General features: G+C 40.0%; 1 protein-coding gene across 7 annotated transcripts in view; it reads right to left on the bottom strand.

Moving 5' to 3' along the window:
- Window positions 1–27,087, bottom strand: part of CPEB3 (cytoplasmic polyadenylation element binding protein 3) — a 202,761-nt gene that overhangs the window by 128,580 nt on the left and 47,094 nt on the right. For all 7 annotated transcript variants that reach the window (XM_018041465.1, XM_018041460.1, XM_018041463.1 and 4 more), the window contains exon 2: window positions 25,956–26,971. In XM_018041465.1, coding sequence (XP_017896954.1) covers window positions 25,956–26,960 — 1,005 coding nt within the window. In that variant the 5' untranslated portion in view covers window positions 26,961–26,971. The remainder of the gene's footprint in view (window positions 1–25,955; window positions 26,972–27,087) is intronic.

Here is a 27,087-nt window from a genome sequence, read left to right as displayed (position 1 = left end):
TATGATACTGCCTGAAAATCACCTAGTTTAGTCACAGCATATAAGTCCTAACAACTTTTTGAGCTATGACTGAAAAAGGCAAAGGATGTTCCATTCAGGAGCCACTGAAGGATCCAGGTAATTAAATCGAAATCACACAGTAGTGAAATTCAAAAGGCAACCCTGCTGCCAGTCATTGTCACAGTATGTATCATTTCTACTTCATTTTTTGGTTGTACTTCGTGGCATGTGGGATCTTAGTTCCCTGACAAGGGATCAAATCAAACCCATGGCCACTGCAGTGGAAACGTGGAGTCTCAACCACTGGACTCCCTTCATTTCTGTTTATAAAGATGTCTTTAATGTTCCTCCGGAAACCCTCAAGCACAGCACCTTCTCATGTCTCCTATTGTTTCTGACCAATTTTTTTCTTTTTTAATCCCAGAGATTGCAGTCTTATAATGATAGCACTGTGACTTTCAGAGACCCAGCTAATCCCATGTACAACCTTTTAAGAATAATATGCCCCAGCATCTACCTAAAAGCACTACTAGGCCATAAAATATATCTACAGTCATAAACACCAAAACATGCTCTGCTGCTGTCCACTTGTTTGGCTCCAACGGTTAGGTGAAGTGACGGCAGAATTCGCAGATTCACCAGAATCTGACAGGGGCCGCAACGTGAATGCTTCTGCTCTGGCCCCTTGTTATCCTTTGATCCCTGTATTTAAAAACTGGTCAGCAAAATACAGCTGCTTTAATGCAAACAGTCCTATGGCAATGAAAACAATAAAGCAACAACTGCCACTGTGGGCTAGCACATGTTTAGGGTCCTTCTCCCCTTCAGAAACCAATAGATGATGCCGCGCCCAAGCGTCCACGTAGATTAAGAGCTACGGACTCTAGCTGTTTGCTGTCACTCCCCGCCACCACTGGAGATGTCACCAATGTGCTGTGTGTTTATTTTTAAGCAGGGAACCTCGTGAGTACCAAGAAAATTTACCCCACGTTGATGGACTGGAACCAGAGGAAGAGAGGCATATTATGTTTTCTGTTTTCAAACCCCTCTCTTCTAATGGAAGGAGGGAAAACAAACTCCCCAAAACCCTGCTTCTCCAGTTTACTGTACAGTCTCATCCAAGTCCAGATGAGACTGATAATAAAAACAGATTCAGTTCAGCTCAGTTGTTCAGTCGTGTCGGACTCTTTGCGACCCCATGAATCACAGCACGCCAGGCCTCCTTGTCCATCACCATCTCCCCGGGTTCACTCAAACACACCCATCGAGTCGGTGATGCCATCCAGCCATCTCATCCTCTGTCCTCCCCCCAATCCCTCCCAGCATCAGAGTCTTTTCCAGTGAGTCAACTCTTCGCATGAGGTGGCCAAAGTACTGCAGTTTCAGCTTTAGCATCATTCCTTCCAAAGAAATCCCAGGGCTGATCTCCTTCAGAACGGACTGGCTGGATCTCCTTGCAGTCCAAGGGACTCTCAAGAGTCTTCTCCAACACCACAGTTCAAAAGCATCAATTCTTCGGCACTCAGCCTCTTCACAGTCCAAAACTCACATCCATACATGACCACAGGAAAAACCATAGCCTTGACTAGACAGACCTTAGTCGGCAAAGTAATGTCTCTGCTTTTCAATATGCTATCTAGGTTGCTCATAACTTTTCTTCCAAGGAGTAAGTGTCTTTTAATTTCGTGGCTGCAGTCACCATCTGCAGTGATTTTGGAGCTCCAAAAAATAAAGTCTGACACTGTTTCCACTGTTTCCCCATCTACTTCCCATGAAGTGATGGGACCGGATGACATGATCTTTGTTTTCTGAATGTTGAGCTTTCAGCCAACTTTATCACTCTCCTCTTTCACTTTCATCAAGAGGCTCTTTAGTTCGTCTTCACTTTCTGCCATAAGGGTGGTATCATCTGCTTATCTGAGGTTATTGATATTTCTTCCGGCAATCTTGATTCCAGCTTGTGCTTCTTCCAGCCCAACGTTTCTCATGATGTACTCTGCATTTAAGTTAAATAAGCAGGGTGACAATATACAGCCTTGACATACTCCTTTTCCTATGTGGAACAAGTCTGTTGTTCCATGTCCAGTTCTAACTGTTGCTTCCTGACCTGCATATAGATTTCTTAAGAGGCAGGTCGGGTGGTCTGGCATTCCCATCTCTTTCAGAATTTTCCAGTTTGTTGTGATCCACACAGTCAAAGGATTTGACATAGTCAAGAAAGCAGAAATAGATGTTTTTCTGGAACTCTCTTGCTTTTTCCATGATCCAGCGGATGCTGGCAATTTGATCTCTGGTTCCTCTGCCTTTTCTAAAACCAGCTTGAACATCTGGAAGTTCACGGTTCATGTATTGCTGAAGCCTGGCTTGGAGAATTTTGAGCATTACTTTACGAGTGTGTGAGATGAGTGTAATTGTGCGGTAGTTTGAGCATTGTTTGGCATTGCCTTTCTTTGGGATTGGAATGAAAACTGACCTTTTCCAGTCCTGTGGCCACTGCTGAGTTTTCCAAATTTGCTGGCATATTGAGTGCAGCACTTTCACAGCATCATCTTTCAGGATTTGAAATAGCTCTACTGGAATTCCATCACCTCCACTAGCTTTGTTCGTAGTGATGCTTTCTAAGGCCCACTTGACTTCACATTCCAGGATGTCTGGCTCTAGGTGAGTGATCACACCATCGTGATTATCTTGGTCATGAAGTTCTTTTTTGTACAGTTCTTCTGTTTATTCTTGCCACCTCTTCTTAATATCTTCTGCTTCTGTTAGGTCCATACCATTTCTGTCCTTTATTGAGCCTATCTTTGCATGAAATGTTCCCTTGGTATCTCTAATTTTCTTGAAGAGATCTCTAGTTTTTCCCATTCTGTTCTTTTCCTCTATTTCTTTGCACTGATCTCTGAGGAAGGCTTTCATATCTCTTCTTGCTATTCTTTGGAACTCTGCATTCAGATGCTTATATCTTTCCTTTTCTCCTTGGCTTTTCACTTCACTGCTTTTCACAGCTATTTGTAAGGCCTCCCCAGACAGCCATTTTGTTTTTTTGCATTTCTTTTCTATGGGGATGGTCTTGATCCCTGTCACCAACCTCAGTCCATAGTTCATCAGCCACTCTATCTATCAGATGTAGTCCCTTAAATCTATTTCTCACTTCTACTGTATAATCATAAAGGATTTGATTTAGGTCAGATTAAGTAACAACAAATATAATAGGATAAGTTTGGTTAAAAGCTGTGTCTTAACCATTTTTAAAAATGCATTCTTTTTGAATTTGAAAAGGGTTACTCCCCCTTTATGACCACTGGCTCTGACATAAAACAATGCTGATTTACAAAAATAGCTTCAAATCTATCTCTAGAGAGAGGGAAATGGATGGGTATACTGGTTTTCATTACATCTTGTAGAATTTATTAGGTCACAGCTACCATATAATGGATAATTAATATGTGCCAGACCCTGTGCTCAGTACTTTACTTGGGTTATCTAATCTTTATAATTTTCCTATGAGGTAGATATTATAATCGTTATTTTACAGATGAAGAAACTAAATCTTAAATTTGGTTCTCAATACAAATCAGGTATCCTTGGAGAAAGCTGACCACACACAAAAAATTATTTGTTATGTAAGAATTCCAGGAAGAAAAGAACATCTATAAATCCTCAGCCTAATCTTCCATTTAAATGATATCACATTTAACGCAAACTTGTTAAAGTATCCAAAATGCAAAGCATCTACATTTATTAAAATATTTGTTATTTGGAAGGTTAAAAAAAAATTTGTTCAAAATGAAGCCCATATCATTCTTGTAATGCTACTCTAAGGTACTTTCGAGAATTTCCAAAATATCTACATCACAGAATATTTTTTAGAAGAACAGCTTTAAATGTTAGTGCTAACAAGATTTTGTCAAGTGTGCTGAGGGCTGTTTTTTTTCATTTATTCCACATACATTTATTAAAAACTTTAATATGTCAAGCATTCAAAATGAAGAAGTTAAGTGAGGCACAGCCTGTCCATAAGAAGCCAGCTGTCTCACTTACAGATAATTACCATATAATGAGGTAAGCACAATCACAGAGCTATGTGCTTGGAATTATGGGAGCACAAACGACAGAGACATCAAAAATGTTTCCAGAAAAAGAAGGCCAGAGGCATGGAGACTTGCACAGACACCTGGGTCCAACTTCCTCAACAAATCTGGAAGGACCAAAGAGATTCTTCAAAGGAAATATATGGTATAGGCTATAAACAGATAAGACTCATTTGTAAATACTATTAACATTAAGGATATACCTTAGGAAACCATTTCTCCAGCACAGTATCAGGTTAATTTGTGTGTGAATGTGCCCAACTTCAGAATAATATTCTACCACAAAAGAGTCCAAGTTTATTTTAAAGACTATTTTTTTGTGGCCTTAAATCTTTTCCCTGGTATTCAACTTTGGGGATCTGGAGGAGAGTATTACCTTTATCTGTTAAGTCAGATCTGCAAATATTTATTCACTAGCATCCTAAAGGAACAAGTAATCTGATTTCCTCCTGTTAACTTTTATTTACAGAGTACTTTACATCTCTGAAAGCATTTTCCCACACCTCAGCTCATCTGAACTTCATTAGGGTGTTCTTTTGAGACTTACTTAGCATGCCCAATTCCATTTCAACGTATCCCAGAACGTTGTTGTCTTATTAAACCAGCAACAAGGCTAACAAAAACTCCTGGAATTAAATACTTGCAGAACTGATCAACACTGGCTATGTGCCCAGTACTGTTTTAAGCACTTTACATGTTTCATCTCATTTTTTTCTCATAAGAGAAAGAGTCTATGGAGATAAATACTATTACTTTATTAGAAACCGAGGCAAAGAGACATTAAACAGAAAGTATCTGAGATAGGAGTTAAACCCAGGCAATTCTAAGCTTTAAAACCATGTGCTCTTCTGTGTCTAGGTGGGTAATCACTACTAGTTAATAATTTTCATTTCTGTTATTACCTAGCCATTATTTTTCTCTCATTCCTGGTGTGGAGCAGTATTTGTATGAAAAAGAGTTGTATCTTTTTATATTATTGTTTCTTATTAATTAAGCTGAATCTACAGGAACAAGGGAAAGCAAAAAATATGAATAATTCTAAAAGCGGGTTTTTTTCTGTCTATAATTTTAAATCTTTCCCACATCTATTAGATGACTGAAAAAACCCTAATGTTTTACTTCAACTTGTGTTTCAAACACTACTTTGAGGGAAATGTTTACTTTTAAGTGAAAATTTTCCACTTAACTTGCTTTTTAAAAGTAATTAAAGTAGGACCTTGTTTTAAGGTGAAGACATTTGGAGTCTTAAACTGACTCAATTCACGAAAATTAATTTTATTTCCAAAATCTGGTGGGAATTTGACAGCCTCAAAACTGAGATACCAATGTAAAAAAATTTACATGTGGACATAAATAAATATACAACCACAAATATACGTTTGTGTATAAATACATAGATAACATTCCTTCCATGAACTCTGTCACTAGAATATAATATAGTTTTAAGCAAGTGGACTGGCTGTTCTGATTATCCTCATTCAACGAGACTATGAGGTATGTACAGTATTCCAAAAGCAAAGACTCAAAAGATGGATTTCAAGGCACAAGTTGAGAAAGGAAAAAAGAAAGAAAAGCCAAGAAGAACTAAAAAGGAAAAAGCAGAAAGAAGTCACTATTTGTACAACCATATACAAAAGATAATCAGCCTTGGGAATTCCCTGGGGGTTCAGTGGTTAGGACTCAGCACTTTCACTGCCATGCGTAGGTTCAATCCCTGGTCAAGAAATTAAGATCTCACAAGCATGTGTGTGTGTGTGTGTGTGTGTGTGTGTGTGTGCGCGTGCGTGTGTGTGTGTGCGTGCGTGCGTGCAGTCGCTCAGTCGTGTTCCACTCTTTGCGACCCCATGGACTGTAGCCCACCAGGCTCCTTTGTCTGTGGGATTCTCCAGGCAAGAATACTGGAGTGGGTGGCAGGGCCAAAAAGAAAGAAAATCAGTCTTTTCATTGGGATGAACAATGGCAGCCAAAATGAGAAAACTCTGCTGCTCTGTAGATAGGCAAAAGTAAAGATTTGTAAATCACAGCACATTGAAAACCACTCACATTTCAATAGAAATGGCAAGCTACTTAACCTCCCTGTGAATCAGTTTCCTCATATGAAAAATGAGGATAACAATAACACCTACCTTACATGGATGCTATGAAGATATCGGCAAAGCACTTAGCAGACTATGCAACCGAATGTAGCACCAAGCAAATGTGAAATAAATAAACAAATGAATATTATTTGTCTCTGTCATCACCTAGGGAAGTGAAAGTGTCATATAGCATGGTATGGCATTTCAGAATGAACCTTAATTCCTTTTTCATGAAGTAATGATGAACTCAGGTAAAAGCAAGGCATGATTTACAGGCTGCAAACTATGGAATTATGAAAGAGGCCAGTGGCAAACAAACTGCATTCAAGTGGAACTGAATACATACACATACATCTCTCTACGCATGCGTGTGTGCTGCCACTTCAGCAGTGTCCGACTCTTTGCGACCCTGTGGACTGTAGCCCCCCAGGCTCCTCTGTCCTTGGGATCCTCCAGGTAAGAATACTGGAGTGGCTTGCCATGTCCTCCTCTAGGGAACCTTCCCTGACCCAGGGACTGAATCTGAGTCTCTTATGTCTCCTTCTTTACTGCTAGTGTCAGCTGGGAAGCCCCCTCTCTCTATATATATATGGCACACGAAAAACCTACAGTAATTATTTTGATATAATAGAAGACAGGGAAACTGTTGTAGATCAAAAGAAAGGAGGGAAAATATTATGTATACACATCCCACATACAGTCCTCCCCTCACACACACACACTCTTTGACTAATACCTACACTACTGAACAATCTGTAGTCACTTGGAAAAATCGTAGATATGAACAAAACCTCAAGATATACAGTGCTTCCAAAACTACTTTTCATTTGAATAATTCTGTTGACAAGTCATCTATCCTATATGAAAACTATTTCATTCAAAATGTAAACATAAAGGCTTAAAGACAATATCTACAAATATTTTTAGTGATAACAAGAATGCATGTAAAATGTTTTTGTCAACTATAAAGAAAGCACTACATAAAACTAATAGAAACAGTGTCAGTACAATAGACGCATTTAGTCATTTCTGGGAAATATCTGTTGCTCAAAATACTCACTAGCTTTAGAAAATCTGATGAAACATTCTACCTGATGGAAACAAAGACTTAGCCTAGTAGACAGTCTCTCAAGCATATTAAAAACCTCTTATATTTTCTTTGTAAATTATATATTGTATCTCTCTATATGTTGTTTTAATGATGGCATGCTAATGGAAACCATTGATTTATGCATAAAAGTAAGAAATAAAATAGAAATCACAAGTTATAAAACTACATAAAATTTTTAATTTATCTACTTAAAAAAATTCTAATATGTAGTGGAACTAAATGCAATTTTGTTCTGTATTGTCCAAGTCTCCTATAAATGTGTTATCATATTTTCATAATTTAAAAAATAAAAAAGAGAAAGAAAAACAATCAGGTGCCCTGTGTGTGGGGAGAAACTATATTATGATTTGTAGTACAGATATATATGCCAAATCATGGCATAAAGCACAAACTAAGACAAAACTGCTTTAAACATCAGTTCACTCAGACCCATTTGTTCTAAGACTTTATATTTGCAATGTCCAATATGGTAGCCTCAACCCACACGAGTCTATAGAGTAAGTGAAATGTTGCTAGAACAAATTGAGATGTGTTATAGATGTAAAAGCACATCCTAGATTTTGCGACATAGTATGAAAAGAACAATGTAAAATACATTGTTAGTCATTCTTATATCGGTTACATGTTGAAACGATATTTTGGATATAGCAAGTTAAAAACAATATATTGCTAAAATTAATGTCACTTGTTTCTTTTTACTTTTTAAATATGCCGCTAGAAAATTGAAAATTATCCTATGTGCCTTGCAGTCCATTTCTTTGGGCAGTGCCGCTACAGACAGATTTAATGGCAACTCAGCTTGAATTCCTATATTCCAAAGTTTAAATCACTGACTATCCCAGAAACTAGACTAGTTTACAAATTTAACCAATCCCTGCCCACACTATGCTAATTTCTGACCTAAAACCACCCTATTACTAACCTCAGTTAGTCAGTTCAGTCGCTCAGCCATGTCCAACTCTTTGCAACCCCATGGACTGCAGCACGCCAGGCTTCCCTTCCATCACCAACTCCTGGAGCTTACTCAATTTCATGTCCATAGAGTCGGTGGTGCCATCCAACCATCTCCTCCTCTGCTGTCCCCTTCTCCTCTCACCTTCAATCTTTCCCAGCATCAGGGTCTTTTGTCAGTTCTTCGCATCAGGTGGCCAAAGTATTGGAGTTTCAGCTTCAACATCAGTCCTTCCAATGAATATTCAGGACCGATTTCCTTTAGGATGGACTGGTTGGAGCTCCTTGCAGTCCAAGGGACTATCAAGGGTCTTCTCCAACACCACAGTTCAAAAGCATCAGTTCTTCGGCGCTCAGTTTTCTTTGTAGACCAACTCTCACATCCATACATGACCACTGGAAAAACCATAGCTTTGACTAGACGGACCTTTGTTGGCAAAGTAATGTCTCTGTGTTTTAATATGCTGACTAGGTTGGCTATAGCTTTTCTTCCAAGGAGCAAGTGTCTTTTAATTTCATGGCTGCAGTCATGATCTGCAGTGATTCTGGAGCACCAAAAAATAAAGTCTCTCACTGTTTCCCCATCTATTTGCCATGAAGTGATGGGACCAGATTCCATGATCTTAAGTTTTCTGAATGTTGAGTTTTAAGACAACTTTTTCACTCTTCTCTTCCACTTTCATCAAGAGGCTCTCTAGTTCTTCTTTGCTTTCTGCCATAAGGGTGGTGTCATCCACATAACTGAGGTTACTGAACTAACCTCAGCCTCCAAAATTTACTTATGTACACTAACTCCCCCACTTTTAAGACACTCATGAGACTGTCAAGATGGTGCTGGCTCAGCAAGTTTAGGAAATCTGGCTTTGTATGATCAACTGGTTTCCCTGGTGGTCTCTGTATGTGGTATTAACAAAGTCAATGAATTAAGAGTTGTAAAATGCAATAAGTCATACTGAGGAGGTGTAACAGGACAGTCAGAAAAAAGTACTCATATATAGGTTGTTCTGTCTAGTGATTTAAATTATCTAAATTGAAATCCACACTTGTAGCAATCTACCTTTTTCTGGAAAAGTGAAAGAGCAGATCACATGGGCACTAAAGTTCCTGCGACAGAGTAGGAAGGAGTATGTAACATTAAATTAGACAACCAGTATACTGTATCAGTTTCATTGAGGTTTTTGAGTCTTATAAAAAGCTGGAAACATCATCTAAAGTTTCAGACTGTAGAATCCTTATTATTTTCTTGTTTTGTACAAGAGTGGAGTTTTAAGGAAGAAACGAAACAAACGTGGCCATCTCTACTACTTTTCTTTCAGTCTTGGTAAGTTTAGTCACTAAGTCATGGCTGAATCTTTTGCAATCCCACTGGACTGTCGGCGGCCAGGCTCCTCTGGCCATGCGATTTCCCATGCCAGAGTACTACAGTGGATTGCCATTTCCTTCTCGAGAAGATCTTCCTGACCCAAGGATCAAACATCCGTCTCCTACATTGCAGGTGGATACTTCATCGACTGAACCACCAGGAAAGCTCTCTTAGTCTTAGAACTCAGTAAAACACCAATTTAAAGTCCAAAGGGCAGGGTAAACCCCCTAGTCTAGAGCTGATTATAATGTGGCAACTTAGTTGGCATCCACCAAGTTTGCCCAGTACAGAGTGAATTACATTGTGAATTACATCGTGCCATTTTGATTCCTTCAATGGCGACATTTAAACTCCAGAATTATAGCCACTTAAATAAGCCATATTTATGAAAAGCTAAATACACCCTCAAATCACTAAACAGAAAACCATACATAAGACTCAATTTTCAACTTTTCACCATTGTACACATACTAATCTCAAGTAACACATTCCCATTTACTGCAAAATAATCACCCATCCCACCCAAGGTTAACTATTTTCTTGTGAGGAAACTTCCTCAGAGTTCTACACATCAGTAAATCAGAAGAGTTTCTTAATAAATACAGACATCAGATACCCTCCAAATCCTATGGCAACCTAACTACAGAACATCAGAATAAAAATCTTAACTTGGGAACTATGCATTTATGACAAAAATACATTTACTTGATTTATTAATATGATGAACAACAATCTCACAGTTTTACTTTCATTTTCAACAAGTTTCTTATTTCCCCACTCTCAATGAATACTCAAATCAAATCCATATTAACAAATGAAGAATGATTAAGAATGACCACTGAGAAAACAGTATTCTAAAACCAAAGAGAAAATTTTACTTTTATTTTAGATCACTAATACCACTTCATAATTAAATGGTCTATTCAAAATGTCTCCACAGGGTGTGTGTCTATATGTGTACACACATATGTAAAAGGGAGAGATGTGTTCAAAAAGCTCAAAAAATTATAAGCAGAGACCCTGTTTTCCAGCCTGCCTTCAAGTCTACAATCTGCAGTGAGCCAACATAAATTGCTGAACATCTAAGATGACCCTTTTGTGAATTCTGTGAAGAAGAGCAGCAGCAGGTGTTACAGGGAACACTATCGCACGAAGAGACACCCTCACTCACTGCCAGGACCTGACTTTACATCAGTTCTGCATCTTCACTTTTAACTCCATGCCTGCAGCTCATCTCTACTTGAACAGCCCTTCAGCAACATAACACTCACCCTATTTGGGGACAGGAATTCAAGAAGTGAAAATATCCCTGTCGGGAGTTAACGAAGAAAACAGGCAAGAGCAATTTTGATTTCTTGAGCTTCAAATGATAAAACTCAGACAGAGGTGGCAAAATTCTCCAAGTGCCAAAGAGAAGGGGGGAAGGGCATCCTCTTCCTCAATCCTTTTAATGGATAGGGACCTCCTTAGAGAATGTTGTGGAAAATACATTGTCACCACATTTTAGCTGGAGTAAAGCCATGAAGGGAAAGAGAAAGATGAGGGGAGAACAGACTAAAGTAGATACTGTTTTAAGCATAACAGCTCAGAAGAATCTGGTACTCCAATCCCTCAACCCCATCCATCAGCACTCCTGACATATTTCCCTTTGTAAGGTTTCCCAGTTATACCTCCCTTGTTGGACTGTTTTTCATCTGATTCTTGGCCTGGGAAGTAGTCATAATAGAGCTCACCTTGGATTATTTGTGAAATGATGCATTAGTGTTATTTGAATTTTTCTATATATTGATATTTCAGAATAAACAGTGGGGAGAAATTCAGTTCAGTTCAGTCGCTCAGTCGTGTCTGACTCTTTGCAACCCCGTGGACTGCAGCACGCCAGGCTTCCCTGTCCTTCACCATCTTCCAGAGCTTGCTCAAACTCATGTCCATTGAGTCAGTGATGTCATCCAACCATCTTGTCCTCTGTCATCCCCCTCTCCTGCCTTCAATCTTTCCCATCATCAGGGTCTTTTTGAATGAGTCGGATCTTCGTATCAGGCAGCCAAACTATTGGAGCTTCAGCTTCAGCATCAGTCCTTCCAATAAATATTCAGAACCGATTTCCTTTAGGATTGACTAGTTGGATCTCCTTGCAGTCCAAGGGACTCTCAAGAGTCTTCTCCAACACCACAGTTTTGAAAGCATCAATTCTTTTGTGCTCAACCTTCTTTATGGTCCAACTTTTACATCCATACATGACTACTGGAAAAACCATAGCTTTTTTGGTCGGCAATGTCTCTGCTTTTTCATACACTGTCTAGGTTTGTCATAGTTTTCCTTCCAAGGAGCAAGTGTCTTTTAATTTCAAGGCTGCAGTCACCATCTGCAGTGATTTTGGAGCCCAAGAAATAAAGCCTTTCAGTGTTTCCACTGTTTCACCTTCTATTTGCCATGAAGTGACGTGACCAGAAATATCTCCTGAGATTTGGTGATCGGATATACCTCCCTAGATTTATGCTAAACCCAAGATTATCAAGCCTTCTCACCAGCCTCCCTGTGGCCAGGCTGCATTGTGGCAGGCACACACATTTCTTCAAACCATCTCTATCTTTCTAAAAACATATTTTTATTGTGCTCCTGCTCTCATATTAGTCCTTCAGTGCTCCCCAGTGTCTGCAGGACAACCCCACTCTCTATAGCCAGACATTCGAAACTGTCACCATCGTGATAAGCATCTTCAGTATTAGTCTAATTCTCTGCTCCATTTTCCCAAAAAAAGGCATCCTTTATCTCTTCTACTTCTGATCTAAGTTCTCTTATATGCTTTTTAAAACCAAGTGGAATCTAGAAAATAAAATATTTATTTATGTATAATCCTAAGGAACAACCAATCCATCCTTATCTCTCAGTAAGACCTAAAAGTTTCCAGCTCTCATCAGAAAAGTCTTTTCAATAAGACCGTTGACAGCTCATTTTTCTTTCCTTAGTTTGGATTTCCATGCTATTGAGTCAAATTCTATTTATCCTTTAAAATGGAGCTACAGGGACACTAACACAATCACTTTTTAAATTAAAAAAAATTTGTTTTTTCTCTTTTGGCCACGCAGTTTGGGAGATATTAGTTCTCTGATCGGGGTTAAACTTGAGCCCTCAGCAGTGAACGTATAGAGTCTCAGCCACTAGACCACCAAGGAACTCCCTATCACTTAAAAAAGAAAAATTCTAGGCCAAATTATTCTTGCCCCTACTTGGCCATTCATGGCAACTAGCACATCACACAATCTGGTCTTTGCTTTTTATACTAAGCTCCATTGCATGTATCTCAATCTAAGGAGTTCCTAGAGATAGGATTCAGATAATTTGAGTCATCCTTAAGACCTAACACCAATCCAAGAACATAGTCTGAACTTTGTAAGTACTGAATTCAAACTCCAGTTAACAGCACTGCCACATATGTGAATTTCTATAGATTTATAATAAAGAGAAAACATATAAGAGTATATAAGAATTTTACACAGCATAGATAGTTTCTCTACAGCTTTTTCTACAGAATACAAATCTACAGAACATATCTTTTCTACATAGGCCATCTTTTTACAATTCTGACTATTGTGTGAAGTCATTAGACTAGATCATTAATAATATACACAATGCAAATTATGCTGAACACACGGTCTATCTTTCTTTGATGGTTTAGAACAAACGAACTGTCTTAGAGGCATCATGAATATTATGATCATGCCACAGGAGATTAAAAGACTGGGTTTTGAACTTGCTTCTGATATTCCCTAGAAGAAATTTTTTAATGTAAATCCCTGATGTCAGCTTACTTGCCTATGGCTTGCTTGCATAAAACTGGAATATAAAATGGGCAATTGCTTAACTTCCTGGATAGGATAAAGTGGCTGCCTTTTTGAATATTTAATTATTGTAACAAAAGCTGAAGCATCCTTTTACCTTGCTTTGTCCTCTTCGTTGAAATCTTCTTCAGTGTCTTTCAATGTCCTTTGCCGTCTCAGTATTCAATACATTCTCTATTATTCATATCCCGCTAAGAGAATGTGTCACTTCAACCCCCTTGTCTGCTTCCCTACTCCATTATAACCCTCAGTGTGACGGAATACCTTCACCACCAAGAGATTCTTCTTCCTTTCCTCCTCACTCCAGGCCTTACATTTTTGAAATTAAACTATAATATCCTTTAAATCCCTTTCTATATTTCACATTTAACAGAATCTAGGCCTGAATTGGAATATCAAATATCCCACTGTATTTTTAAATGAAAATCTTGTGTTATACCTGGATGATTCATCAACTTTAAAATAGCCGCACTGGAATAACATTTTATATGCTAGATCACATCAAAGTTGATAGGTCAAACGGAATCACCTACTCTGGCAAATAAGTAGGAAGTAGGCAGTAAACTCTAAAATGGTAACTAAATAATTTCGCTACCTTCAGATGAGCTCATGTCTTTGGAATGTTGAGGAATTCAAGGTCAAAATGATAAAATCAATCTCCCCACCCAGTCCCAAATCCTCTAAAATGCTAAATTTATAAAGCCTTTGAAAGTAGGGTTTAAAATTTTCCATTCACCAAGTTTTATACTTTGCAACCGCCTGAAACATTAGCACATTAGTCTGTCTTTATTCTGCTTAAAATCAACACAAAATTTAACTTGACAAACACTGCAAAATAATGTTTCATCAGCATTGTAAAATGATTCAAAGTGTTCCGACTGTGTTTCTGCAGCTTAAGAAACAACTATTTTTAAGCTTTTCTCCCCGCTCAGATACCTTTTGAACTCCGAGTGAGCATGATGGCAATGAGGTGCCTGGTAAAGCTTCAATTTAAACTGTCCCATTAAAAGCAAACAACAACAAAACCCAGCAACTCCCTCCCCAAACAAGCAAACTAACCAAACAGCCTTTCTGCTTTAAGTATGTGCAGAATATGATGCTACGAAAAAATTCAGAACTGGCAAAAGTTTGGTCACTTTTTCTTACCAGGCCTTCATGTTATACATCTTAAAGACACTGTATTCCAAAATGCTCTACTGTTAAAATGGCTCTTAACCAATAGAAACTAAGTAATAAGTGGTAATTAGGCGTCCACACTAGCCTCTAAGTAGTTAATTGGTTACAAAGCTAAACAACAACAACAAAACGCCTGTATCACACAGGCAACATTGTTTCTACATGAAAAATGTAAGATCTCTTGGTATCTTGCAGGTCTATCATTGAGATTTAGGACAACTGTGCTCTAGCTGTCTAAATTCCAATTTTTACCTTCTCCTCTAGCTCAGTCGGTAAAGAATCTGCCTGCAATGCAGGAGACCAGGGTTCAATTCCTGGGCTGGGAAGATGCCCTGGAGAAGGAAATGGCAACCCACTTCAGTATTCTTGTCTGGAAAATCCCAAGGACAGAGGAACCTGGAGGGCTATAGTCCATGAGGTTGCAAGAGTTGGACACGATTTAGCAACCAAACCACCACCACCACCTCTAGTCTACTCTCTATTCTCTTCAGTAGGTTATAACAGTAGGAAAACAACAACAAAGACACGAATGGGAGAGGGGAAATACTTCTCTGAGGTCACATATATTTGCAATTTCTGCATGCAGTATTTCTAACTGAACTAGAAATGGATCGACAGCCCTCTGTTGAATCAAAAATTTCTAGTCCAAAGAAAAAAGGAAAAAATAGAAAACAAAAACAAATGGAATGCTTTCTAGTCCGTTTATTTATTCAATACATGAGCATCTACTATAGTGGAAGCTTTGCTTACTTTCCAGATTTACCCACAAGTTCCACCCTTCCAATAAAAAAAAAAAGAGCCCATAGTATATTCAACACCAGTGATCAATAAGCCCATAAACTTCTGTCCACCAGGTTACTTACAACCTGGTTACTTACAACCAGGTGACTTGTAACCCGGTAGGACAAGATTAGTTTGTCCCCTAATCTTTTTAATGTTAGTCTCATTGTAAGTATGTGATTTAATATATATAAACCAATCAAATAAATGCCAAAAAATTATGAGGAAAAGTTAATTAGAGTGCTCCAGAAAAAGCTACATAAAAGAGGAGTTAGATCGCTTCTATTTAGAAAGTTCTCAAATTATAGTTAGGGGAAATTCCTTTGAGCTATGATGAGGGAGAAAGATAAAGTTTACGAGATGCCTAAGTTTTCATCTTTTAAAGGTGTACTGGGTGCCTCGACAGCACTTTTATTCTACACCTGTGATTCTTAATCATTTTCAGGTTATGCATTCCTTTGGAAATTTAATGGACATGAAAGCCCACTTCTCTCCCTAGAAATACAAATGAATAAACACACAATTCTGGTGGATCTTATACCCCGTCCCCATCTCTCCTTCAGCCTCTCAGAGAGCTCATCTCCCTGTGGCTCTATGGATCTTAAGCTTCAAAACATTGCATCATGTTTACACCCATTTTAAAAACTAAGCATTTTATTAGTTCAGAAGAGCTAAATTCCGTAAGATCTAATCTCAACTTTGCTAAGACCTTATTAGTGATATTTCAGTCTGGCTAATAACATATACTGACCTCTCAAGTGAGTTTATTCAACTTAAGTAATAAAGGATACCAGGGCCCATTTCTCTTAATTCTTGTTATTCTCCCATAAGATCGATTGGTTAGCAATTCCGTATAGCTTTTGCAATGCCTAGCTGTAACCTATAAACAAGATGATTACTCAGCTAACACATATTCTAATTCTCAGAGTACCATTTGAAAAAAAAAAATCAAGACTAGAATCAGAAAAAGCTTTTGACTTAGAACGGTAGTTATTTCTTCTCTTGGATTTCATGTTCTAATAAGTAGTCCACAAAGTAATCTATCTTAATAAGGCCTTCTTCCCATGCATTAAGAGTCACACAAAAGCATGGGTGGATAAGAAATGTCAAATCACTTGCTCAAATATTCCCAACACAGAGCTTTCCCTCCTGAAGTTCCTTCACTCTAAACCCACCTGGGTTTATGAGTCATGAAAATTCTGATCTGCCACTATTAAGCCTTTTCACCTCTAAATCATCCTTCCCAGCTGCCTAACCAAAACTTGAACAGTCACTCTAAACGCCTCCTTCTCCTTTATTACCCATAGCCAAGCAATCACCACTCCTCCAGCTGGTCTCCTAACTCACTCCTCAAGTGTGTGGCTTCCTCTCAATCACTTTAGGTCCTTACATGTTAACTGGTTTCCCTGCTTATGTACAGTTCCTGACCATCCATATCCCAGAAGAATCTTTCTGAAACAAAGATTGATCACTTCATTGGGCAGATTAAAGCCTTGCAATGGCTTTCTCAGCTTAAAAATCCTTGTGTTCCTACTGAAAAAAGATGAAGGCACAGAAATGCTGGAATGTCCTTTGTGATCTGACCCTACCTACATCTCCAGCCTCATATCCCACTAGTCTCACCACTATGCTGAATCTTCTGCTTCCTCAATACACCATGTTGTGTGTGTGTGTGTATGTGTGTGCATGTGTTTTCCTGTGACTCTGTTTTTCCTCTGTTTAAAATAAATCTTTGCTGCAACGCCAACCATGATGTCCTGGTCTGTCTATGGAATCCTATCCACTCACCTCTACATAAAAATTTTAAATGCCCAAAGATGTTCATGACACCATTATGTTTAACAGTTAAAAACTGAAAAGTGAAATCCTCCAAATACAAATATAATTTGTTAAACTACAAGGGATTTATGTGATGGACTATTAAAATAAAAGTTTATAAATTTAATAGTATGAAAAGCTAAAAAATATGGGAATTAAAGTATTTACAATAAAATCATCTCAACCATATAAAATATACTATACATATACTACATTAAAGACAGAATTATCAGAAAATGCACCAAACTTTAAGAATAATTGTTTCTGGCTGAAAGAATGACAGCCACTCTTTTTCCCTCAAGTTTATAATGAACATGTATTACTCTCAAAATCAGAAAACATTTGAAAATATCTTTAACTACAAAGGACTTTCCTAGAGCCTTTCCAGCCCACCCCTTATACCCCTCTCCACAATTTAATGTGTCCTTCCTCTGATTCAACCACACATTCTCTTTGCTGTGTGATATCATCCCATTATAAAACTTACCATCCTATATTTTAGCTCACGTTTGTGAGGGAGTTGGGTGAGGACAGGATACGGCTCAGCTTTAATCCACAGTGCCTGACCTCAGGGAGCAGCCAGTTAAATGTTTATAAGATGAAATTGCTCTTACATTGCCAACTACATGCAAATGACTAATAAATACCTTATCGATCACTTGTAAATGTGAATCATTCAACAAATATTTACCATGTGCCTAAAATATCCCAGGTACCGTTACAACCCCGAAAACACAACAGGGAAAAAGGTCCTTGTCTTTGTGGAACCTACATTCTAGTGTGGGGAAACAAACAAAAACCTCATCCCATTTCAGTGAGTAAGGAGGGCTTACAGGAAATGAGGGATGAGGGGAATCAGGGAATTTCTGGGGAAAGAGTGAAATGTCAAAGGCACACTGAAAGAGCATTAAGTGGTAACAGACAAGCAAGTGTAGTGAAATGAGAGAACTGGACACAGAGTCAAAAGACCTCCTCTGTCACCTTACTCGTCTGGTGATAGTCTGAGTCTAAGGTGGATGGTGATCCCTAATTCACAAGAAACGTATAAGGATTCAATAAAATATTTTATGTGAAAAGGGTGAGGCCAGTGCTTGACATGCAGGGTCCCCTGTATTTGTTAGCTGAATCTGTTTGGAGACGACATCAAAAATAATACAACACCCACAAGCTGGAGTACATGGATTACGACTGTGAACAAAGATGCCAAAAGAAACTTAATACAAATCCCATCCCTTTGATCGGGAAATTCTGTAATAGATATGTGATTAACAAAAATACTGCATAGGCTGTTTATCTGAACACAGGATCCTACCATTGATTACAATCACTTCAAATAACAATGCGGCAAAGAGTTGAATAGTTTACCCATAAAATCAAATGCAAACACATAAACAATGGATTCATGATCCAAAAATTGTCTCTCGGCCTTTCCCCACAATCTTTATTCATAAACCTCACTGGTCTTCACTATTTTTAATCCCCTGCATATCTAGTTTATATGTCTCTAGTCCAAAAGAGGAAAGGAAAATTTCCACAACAGATTGCAAAAGAGAGGTGCTTCTGAGCACATTCACTTCTTGTCCTTTTTAACTGCTGGCTATCTGAAACCTAAGAACTAGGTCTTCTGGACTTAGGGGGTTAGAATGTCAGATCATTAAAATGTTTCCTCTGAAGTATTTAAATCCTTAGCTAGTCCCAAAACTCTACCATATATCTAAGATAGAATGTCTTTTGCCCCTTACATCTCTGCTTTCTAATCTCACAATCTTCAAATGAATGACTAGATGAAAAGGCCAACTATAATCTACTTTTGTGTCAACCTCTTAGACCAAAGAATTGTCACCTTAATATGTATTCTGACGCTCATTCTGGTCACTTCAAATATTTATAACTTGGGAATAAATAACTTGGGTTTGGGAAGACAGGAATAAAACAGATCACCATGACAGGGTCAGTTAACTCCAAAAGAACAAGTTGATTAATAGTGAAGAAGTAAAGAAAAATTTAGCTCACAGGATACAAGTTAATGTTACCCTCTATTGGCAGCCAAAATTTCTTACGTTGAAGCAAGACCCTTGCTTACTTCTTAGCATGCCAAACCTACAAACAGAGTCACAGCCTAGAAACTATGTGAAGATATCCATGACATTCTGTACATTTGCCTATGTTTTCATATTCTATGAACACCTTGTAGAGAAGTGCTATAGTGGAGAAGTTGTCTTGAAAATGTTAAACATGCGGTCTTGTAGAAAGGACAAAACTGTAGCAACTTGTATTTAAATGTTTATTCATTCATTTAGTGAGCACCTACTGTCAGATGCTCATGAACTTCTAGATGCTGGTTCAGTTGGTCACACTGGCCATTTAATTCACTGCATGGAATTTCTAAAGATAAGGAGTTAAGTTTTTTGTCCTGTACCTGACCTTGCCTTTGAAATAAGTTTGAACACTTGAGAAATGAAGATATTTGGCTGTACAAGTCTTATCCAAACAATATCAGTACACAACATTTCTTTCCCTCTGTGTACATTTATTCTATGATCACTTCAAACGATATAAAGGCTCTTTGGTACCCATTTCTGTTTCTCTAACTCTGAAGACTGCTAACAACGTTTCATATCATATAGTCATTATTTCTGAGGATTATGTAATAGTGTTTCTGGAAAGAAAAGTGGTCTTGATTCTAATATGCTAATTTATTGTATTATTATAATTCACTAGTACTTCCCTACATCAAATTAAGTCAAAACATTACAATGGTTTCACATTAAGAAGAAGTTTACATGCCCAGCACTTGCAATGAACACCGAAGCACATGAAAACTAAATGTAACAGGACTGAAGCATAACAGATGCCCACAGAACAAGCCACCTACAAGGTATAGGAACCAACTGGGGAAAATTCCCTATGAAGCCGGCTACTACTGCAAGCAGTAATGATCTCTCCAGGAAAGCACCTTTGAAGCTGTAGCTAGAATATAATCCTCAACTGTCAAGATCCAAACGTGGGTATCTATACTGAATTCTCTTTCTCATAACTACCCTGCTCCCTACAGAGTCTGGCGTGGTCTTCAGGGTAGTGGTGGTAAGGAGCTTCAGATCAGAGCCTTTGGGGCTCCAGAACAACCAAAATCTCACATTTGCACTGGTGACTCAGCCACAGAAGAAGCAGGTAGTTATAAATACACACCATCCTTGTGACATAAGTCAGAGCACCTTCAGAGCACCATGACTGGCTTCTAGGACAGGCGGTCAGCATAACACACACACAGCCTTTCGTTGCTCTTCTGTCGCTGCTGGACACATCTTTCTAGGCCCTTTCTGCTTCCAGATGCCCACTAGCATTTCACCCTGGACTACTGGCTAGCAACAAGCATGTCTTCTATTAAACTGGAACTGTCTCTAGTTACCAGTGGTTAGGCAGACATTTAAGAGCCATCAGTTCAGTTCAGTAGCTCAGTCATGTCCGACTCTTTGCAACCCCATGAATCGCAGCACGCCAGGCCTCCCTGTCCATCACCAACTCCCGGAGTTCACTCAAACTCATGTCCATCAAGTCGGTGATGCTATCCAGCCATCTCATCCTCTGTCGTCCCCTTCTCCTCCTGCCCCCAATCCCTCCCAACATCAGAGTCTTTTCCGGTGAGTCAACTCTTCACATGAGATGGCCAAAGTACTGGAGCTTCAGCTTTAGCATCAGTCCTTCCAAAGAACACCCAGGACCAATCTCCTTCAGAATGGACTGGTTGGATCTCCTTGCAGTCCAAGGGACTCTCAGGAGCCTTTTCCAACACCACAGTTCAAAAGCATCAATTCTTCGGCGCTCAGCTTTCTTCACAGTCCAACTCTCACATCCATACATGACCACTGGAAAAACCATAGCCTCGACTAGACGGACCTTTGTTGGCAAAGTAATATCTCTGCCATACCAGTATCTAATTTTCTGGATACCTGTATACATTCTCTCATAAAAGAAACCCAAAAGACAGGCTCTTTCCATTTTTGCAGACTTTTGCAAAAAGAAATCACTGGATAAATGACTTGATTCTGATCACCAGTGACAGAGCTGGGGCTTCAACCAGAGTTTTCCTCATTCCAAACTTGAAAGGCTGTCCACTACTCTATATTCCCCTCCATTCCCTTCCTCAGTAAAATCCACAAGGCTTCATCAAATTTTTCATATTGTAGTAAGCACATTCTTTTGACACTTGCAGATCAAAACACTACAAAAACTATCTAAGCAATGACATACTCCAAGTGGATACGCATTACCCCTTACGCATCCCTTAGAAGACAGCAAAATAGGCCAACCAATGGAGAAAGCTATTTAAGTAGAAAATTATGTCTTAGAGGATATCTAAACTCATTACAATTCTGAGAGCATATTTTTATATCAACTTGCTACAAGGTTATGAAGAGTTTAAAGCTAAGTCCTTTTCTACATGCAATTTTAAAGTATACAGTTTATATATTAATGTTTTCAGTAGTATAGAAAATCTTCCAATATTTTCTAACCAATGCCTCTTTTACATAGAATATAGATACTGCGGCTTTTCTGGCATACATATTAACCATACCATAATAAGTTCTGAAACAATTTGTGGAATTGGGTGGACTTTAAGTGGTTTTACATTAGAGCAGTAGTTAAGAAACCAACTATAGAAAGGTCTAGGCCATACATACTATCCTTACTCAAAAGCAAGAATAAACTAGACAGTTTACCTCCTGAAAAGAGTTTCAAAAATAAAAGGAGAATAGGTAGGTTGAAAATATTGATGTTTCTTCAAAATTTATTATGCATAGGCATATTTTTTTAAAAATAATTTATATTCCCATGAATTCATGTAAGGAATTTCTTTCTCTGTTATAGACAACCCACCAGCACCATTAACACTAGTAGTCCACAGGCTCTGGAGGCAGATCTCCTGGGTTCAAATCCCAACTCTGCCAGTTACTGGCTATGTGACTGTGAGGAAATAATGTAAACGCACTAACCCTCAATTTCTTTGTCAGGATAATGAGGCTAATAATAATCCTCTACTTTAAAGGAGTTCCAAAAAGAAACTGCATATGAAGTGCTTAGCAAAGGACCTCGCTCACAGGTAAGTGGGTGATCACCTCATTGTTACAGTAACCAGAGTACCTTCAGACAGATGAAAAAAAGACTAAATAACATTACACAGAAGTTTGGGGTTTTTCAGATTGCACAGAATGAAAAAGCAGTAATTCCCCACTATGATAAGATCATACAAAGCCTCTGGTCACCATTATAACTAGCAATAATCATAATTCAACATTTATAAGGTACTTTACTATGAGCCAAAAATTGTGCTAAGCACTTTATACGTAGCTTCTCACTGAATTCCTATGAAGCAAGTAATTATCATTATTCCCATTTTACAGATGATAAACTTGAGGATCACCATATATACACAATTTTCTCAAGATTACAAGGCTAGGAACTGGCAGAGCTAAGATGTGAACCTAGCAATCTGTTTCCAAAATCTGCTTCTGATAGAAACTACCCACCTGAACTTGAGGAAGCCATCTGAACTTTCATTTCCTCTTCTGGAAAATGAGCCGAGTTGTGGAACAGGTGCTCTCAAAAGTCCTTTCTAAATGTCTCTGGACAACAACGGTATCTAAGCCCAAATTCAATACATAGAGAAAATACCTCTGGTTCTAGTCCTTTTACAAACCTAGGCTTCTCTTTCTTACATAAATAAGAGAATGAAGCATAGTATAATACCCCATGCGGGGTAACTCACTGCTCTTGAGCTCGGATGGTGGGTGGTACAGCACTAAGAGCCAGATGGAGAACTTCATGAGAGAGTTCCATAAGTAAGTCCCTTTGAATGGAGCCCAAAGAGAGCCCGATATTAAAATGAATTGTACCTGACAGGACTAGTGCTACAGGGAAGTTAAGAACACACATCAACAAAATTAGCCAAAGCGCTAGCACCTTAGTTATGCCACACTACCTCTCGGGACCTCAGTTTCCTTATTTATAGAAACAAGGTGGCTTCTAGATACAAGTAATCCCTAAGGAAGGAGCCACCCTAACGCAGAGAAACCAGTCAACTTTGTTAGAATTAAGGGAAGGGCATAGAAAGCATGTGTAGTTTGAAAAATCACATTCAAATACAGTGACTGCTTTCACAATATAAACCACAGAAGAAAAGTTCCAAAAACTATTTTATTAGTTGGCGAAAGAGTGAACCAGCACTGTTGGGAATGGGCTGGAGATATGGATTTTTTTTTTTTTTAATATTAAGATACATTAGTGTAGATCACTATTGAAAGCCCCTTTTAGCTCAAACAGTCTGTGGAATAAAAACAAATTCAGGTCGTATTCTATGAAATAAACTCCTAGATTTAAAGAAAAAAGTCCTATTTATCAAAATAATTTTTTTACAGTCATTAAGAACTACTTAAGTCATTATCTTTTTGTAGAAAAATGATTCAAATACACACACAAACATGTAAATTTCTGCCCTCAAGACTCAAGGTATTTTTGTCTTTTTAAACTTGATATATTTATCAATAGAAACCTAGTATGATAATATTCCAAGCCAAAACACAGCCAGGTTACTCCTACTCTGGTTCTAATATTGTTTCAGAACCCTAAAGCTCCATTTTAAATAGTTTTTAAAGAGAGAGAGAGAGACATAAAGTCCACGTAATTCTTCCTAAGGCCAAATTTATAAAGCTCACTTTTCAATCAAATCTCTCCTCCTACAAATCTTTTGGCCATCTTTCCCTACTCAACAGCACTACCAGGGATGAAAAAACAAGAATCCAAACTCAATCCAGTCCATCTGGCTCTTATTAGCATGGCTGGTAAACGCTTTGCTGAGAAACAACTGGCAATCCCCATATTACTTGTCAATATCAGTTTGGGGGAAATTTTATGGATTTAATCTCTCCCTAGTCCCCATTTCTGGAAATAATTAATCAAAACCTAGTTGTATTCAGATTCTACTCTTAGAAATAGCTAATGTCTACACTATCAGCTTCCAGGCCTGAAATCTCTCTGTTAGATTTTAGGTTATCTTCTAAAACTAGATTTGGGTAGACCGCATCAGAATAAAAAGAGAGACTGTTAGTAAAAGAGGGGCTCTCCTATCAAAGGCAGCCTGCCTGTCTAGCCCTCCAACACACACACACACAAATAAGCACATAGAGAAATTGGACTCTTCCATCCCTGAAGCGATCCTGTAATAATCTGGTAAGACTGGCTCATTAAAAATTCTCATACACATAATTTATGGGTGTCAGGGACCCCCCTTGAACTGGCGAGGTTAAAAATTCTTGCTCTAGCTTACAGCATCATGTGCTTCTTAATATCCCTACCTCCTCCTTCATGGATGGGAGCCACACCAAACATCACATCTGAAATGTAAAGAGCAATAAAATAAGGCTCCAACTGCACCTGATGCTTTAAACTAACTCTGTCGAATGTCGATTCTGCCATTTTTCAGCAATGCTCAAAGGATTTCTGTTTCATTTCCTTGGATCCAAAGATCTAAGCTGGGTCTTATCCAGAGCCGCCCTCACTCCTTCTTTCTTTTTTAACAGAGCCTGGAAGCCTATGGACAAATCAGTTTGTAAGTGAAGGATGAATGTTTTCCTGAGAACAAAGGCCTCCAGTGAGCCCTCACCCTCACCACCCTTTTCCAACTCAAGATGTCCAGCACACTGCCAACTGATGTGGCCACGCACTGGATCAGAAAGCAAGTACAGAATAAGGACACTCCATTCAACCTTTTTGTCTGGGGCACTTCCTGAGTTTTTCACTGGCATTTAACACCAAGACACAAGGCTCATTTTTCATTAAAGTTGCAAGACTTTCACTTTGCCCAGTTTCAAATAGTGTAATTGATCTGCACTGTCTTCTTAAATAACCCAACTGAAGGACACTGCAGCTTTAAATATTTCAGTGCTGGCTAGCAAATAGACTCCATTGCAATATGGCTCTGAAGGTCGCGTCCTATTGTCTCTATCCTCTGGATTAAAAACAAAACAAAAAAATTTCTAAGTCCTAGATAACATGGGAAAGGTTACCCCTAGAATTTCCACTCTTCCATCTTGGTTCCTGATACAGTTCCAGTGTTTATTGGAATCTCACACTCTAATTTTCCCGGCAGGGGCAATATGCTGATTGCTATTAATGATGCCAGCACCTTAGCGAGACATAAACACATGTGTTCACATTAGTTTAATTGAGCATATGCAACTGTCTGAAATAGCACCACTCCAGGGCTGTTAACCCCTTGAAGAGTAGGGCCAGGGTGGTTTGGGAGTGGACGGCTTTCCGGAGACACCCTGAGCCCGGGATTGCATAACGTGAAACGTGCAGCCACTGAAAAAGACAGGAATCTCACTCAGCCTACTCAGCCTGGAACTATGCCGGCACCTTGCCATACACTTGCAGCTTTTCCTGTCAAAGAAGGTTAAGAGAAGAAGCACAAGCACGACGAAGAGAAAAAACAGGCTAAAAGAAAAAGGCCCCTTTCTATCTCGTCAGGGTGCATAAATAAGATTCCTCGGGCAGTCACAACGTCTCCCCCACCCTTGTCCCCGTAGTGGAACACCCCCAGTGAACTGAAGGCTTCGGAAAAGGGCAGGGGAGTTGGCAAACGCTGCCTTTTTTAAAGAACCACAATCAATGGCCGATTAAATGGCAGGGAAGACAGGGAAAAGGGAGGGGAGTGGAAGGAAAGCGTATACAGGTGCACCGGAGCATTACCTGAAATGGCAACAGATTGTTACCATTATCGGTCCGGAAAGCGTTATCCTCCATCCAGGACTTGGAGGTGAGCGGGGCCGCGCGGGGGAACTTGGGCGGCGCGATCACGTTGCTGGAGAAGGGCTTTTTGAGAGGCGAGATGGGGTTGAGGGGCGAGGGCACCCCCACGCCCACGCCCACGCCCACGCCGACCGCCCGGCGAGGGTCCCTGCCCGCCTGCAGGCCGCCCCACGGGTTGGACGGCGCGCTCCAGGCGGCGTTCACGCTCTGGTGCGTGTTCCAGCTGGACGACGCGGACGAGGCGGCGGCGGCGGCGGCTGCGGCCGCGGCGGCCGAGGACGAGGACGGCTTGCTAGTCATGATGGGCTGGTGACCGTACGCCGCCGTGGCGCCCCTCTGCGCGTAGGGAGCCTGGCTGGGGCTGGCAGGCGAGCGCCGCTGCTGCGAGGGCTGCGCCTGCGGGGGCTGCGCGGGCTGCGCTGGCTGCGGCGCGGGCGGCGGCGGCTGCTGGTGGTGCTGGGTCTGCGCCAGGCCGATCTGCGGGGAGAAGGTGCCTCCGAAGACTGGGTTGACGTGGTGCGGGAAGTTCTGGAAGAGCATGGTCCCGTTGACTGGGGTGATCCCCTGGAAGAAGCTGTCCTCTACCGCGTTCGTGGTGCCCGTGGACCAGGTGCTGCCGAAGGACGGCGACAGAGACGCGCCCGGCGCCGCGGGCTCCTGCGGTGGCGGCGGCGGCTGCTGAGGGGGCTGGTGGAAACCCAAGCCCGGCAGGAGCGGCGATTCCATCTGCATCTTGTCGGGGCCGTTAGGGGCCGGCGGGGCCGCGGCGGGGCTGAGGGCCGGCACTGCGCTGCTGTCCTCCGGCTTGGGGGTCTCTGAGGACAGGGGCGTGGAAGGGGCTTCGGCGGTGCTGGGCTCGGGCTGGGGCTGCTGCTGCTGCTGCTGCCGCTGCTGCTGGGGCTGGGGCTGGGTTTTGCTTTTGTCCATCAGTAAATCATCCTGCATGGTTTGCGCAGCTGAAATGGGAAAAAAGAGAAACGCGTTATTGTCAGTGTGTTCGTTAATGCCGCTTGCTGGAGCGGGCGGGTGTTTTAGTTGCGAAAATCCAGTGCCACCGCTACTAGCCAATTGC

The sequence above is a fragment of the Capra hircus genome, chromosome 26 (assembly GCF_001704415.2).
Source record: "Capra hircus breed San Clemente chromosome 26, ASM170441v1, whole genome shotgun sequence".
NCBI lineage: Eukaryota > Metazoa > Chordata > Mammalia > Artiodactyla > Bovidae > Capra > Capra hircus.
The sequence above is the reverse complement of the archived record's forward strand: the minus strand, read 5'-3'. Positions and strand labels throughout refer to the sequence as shown.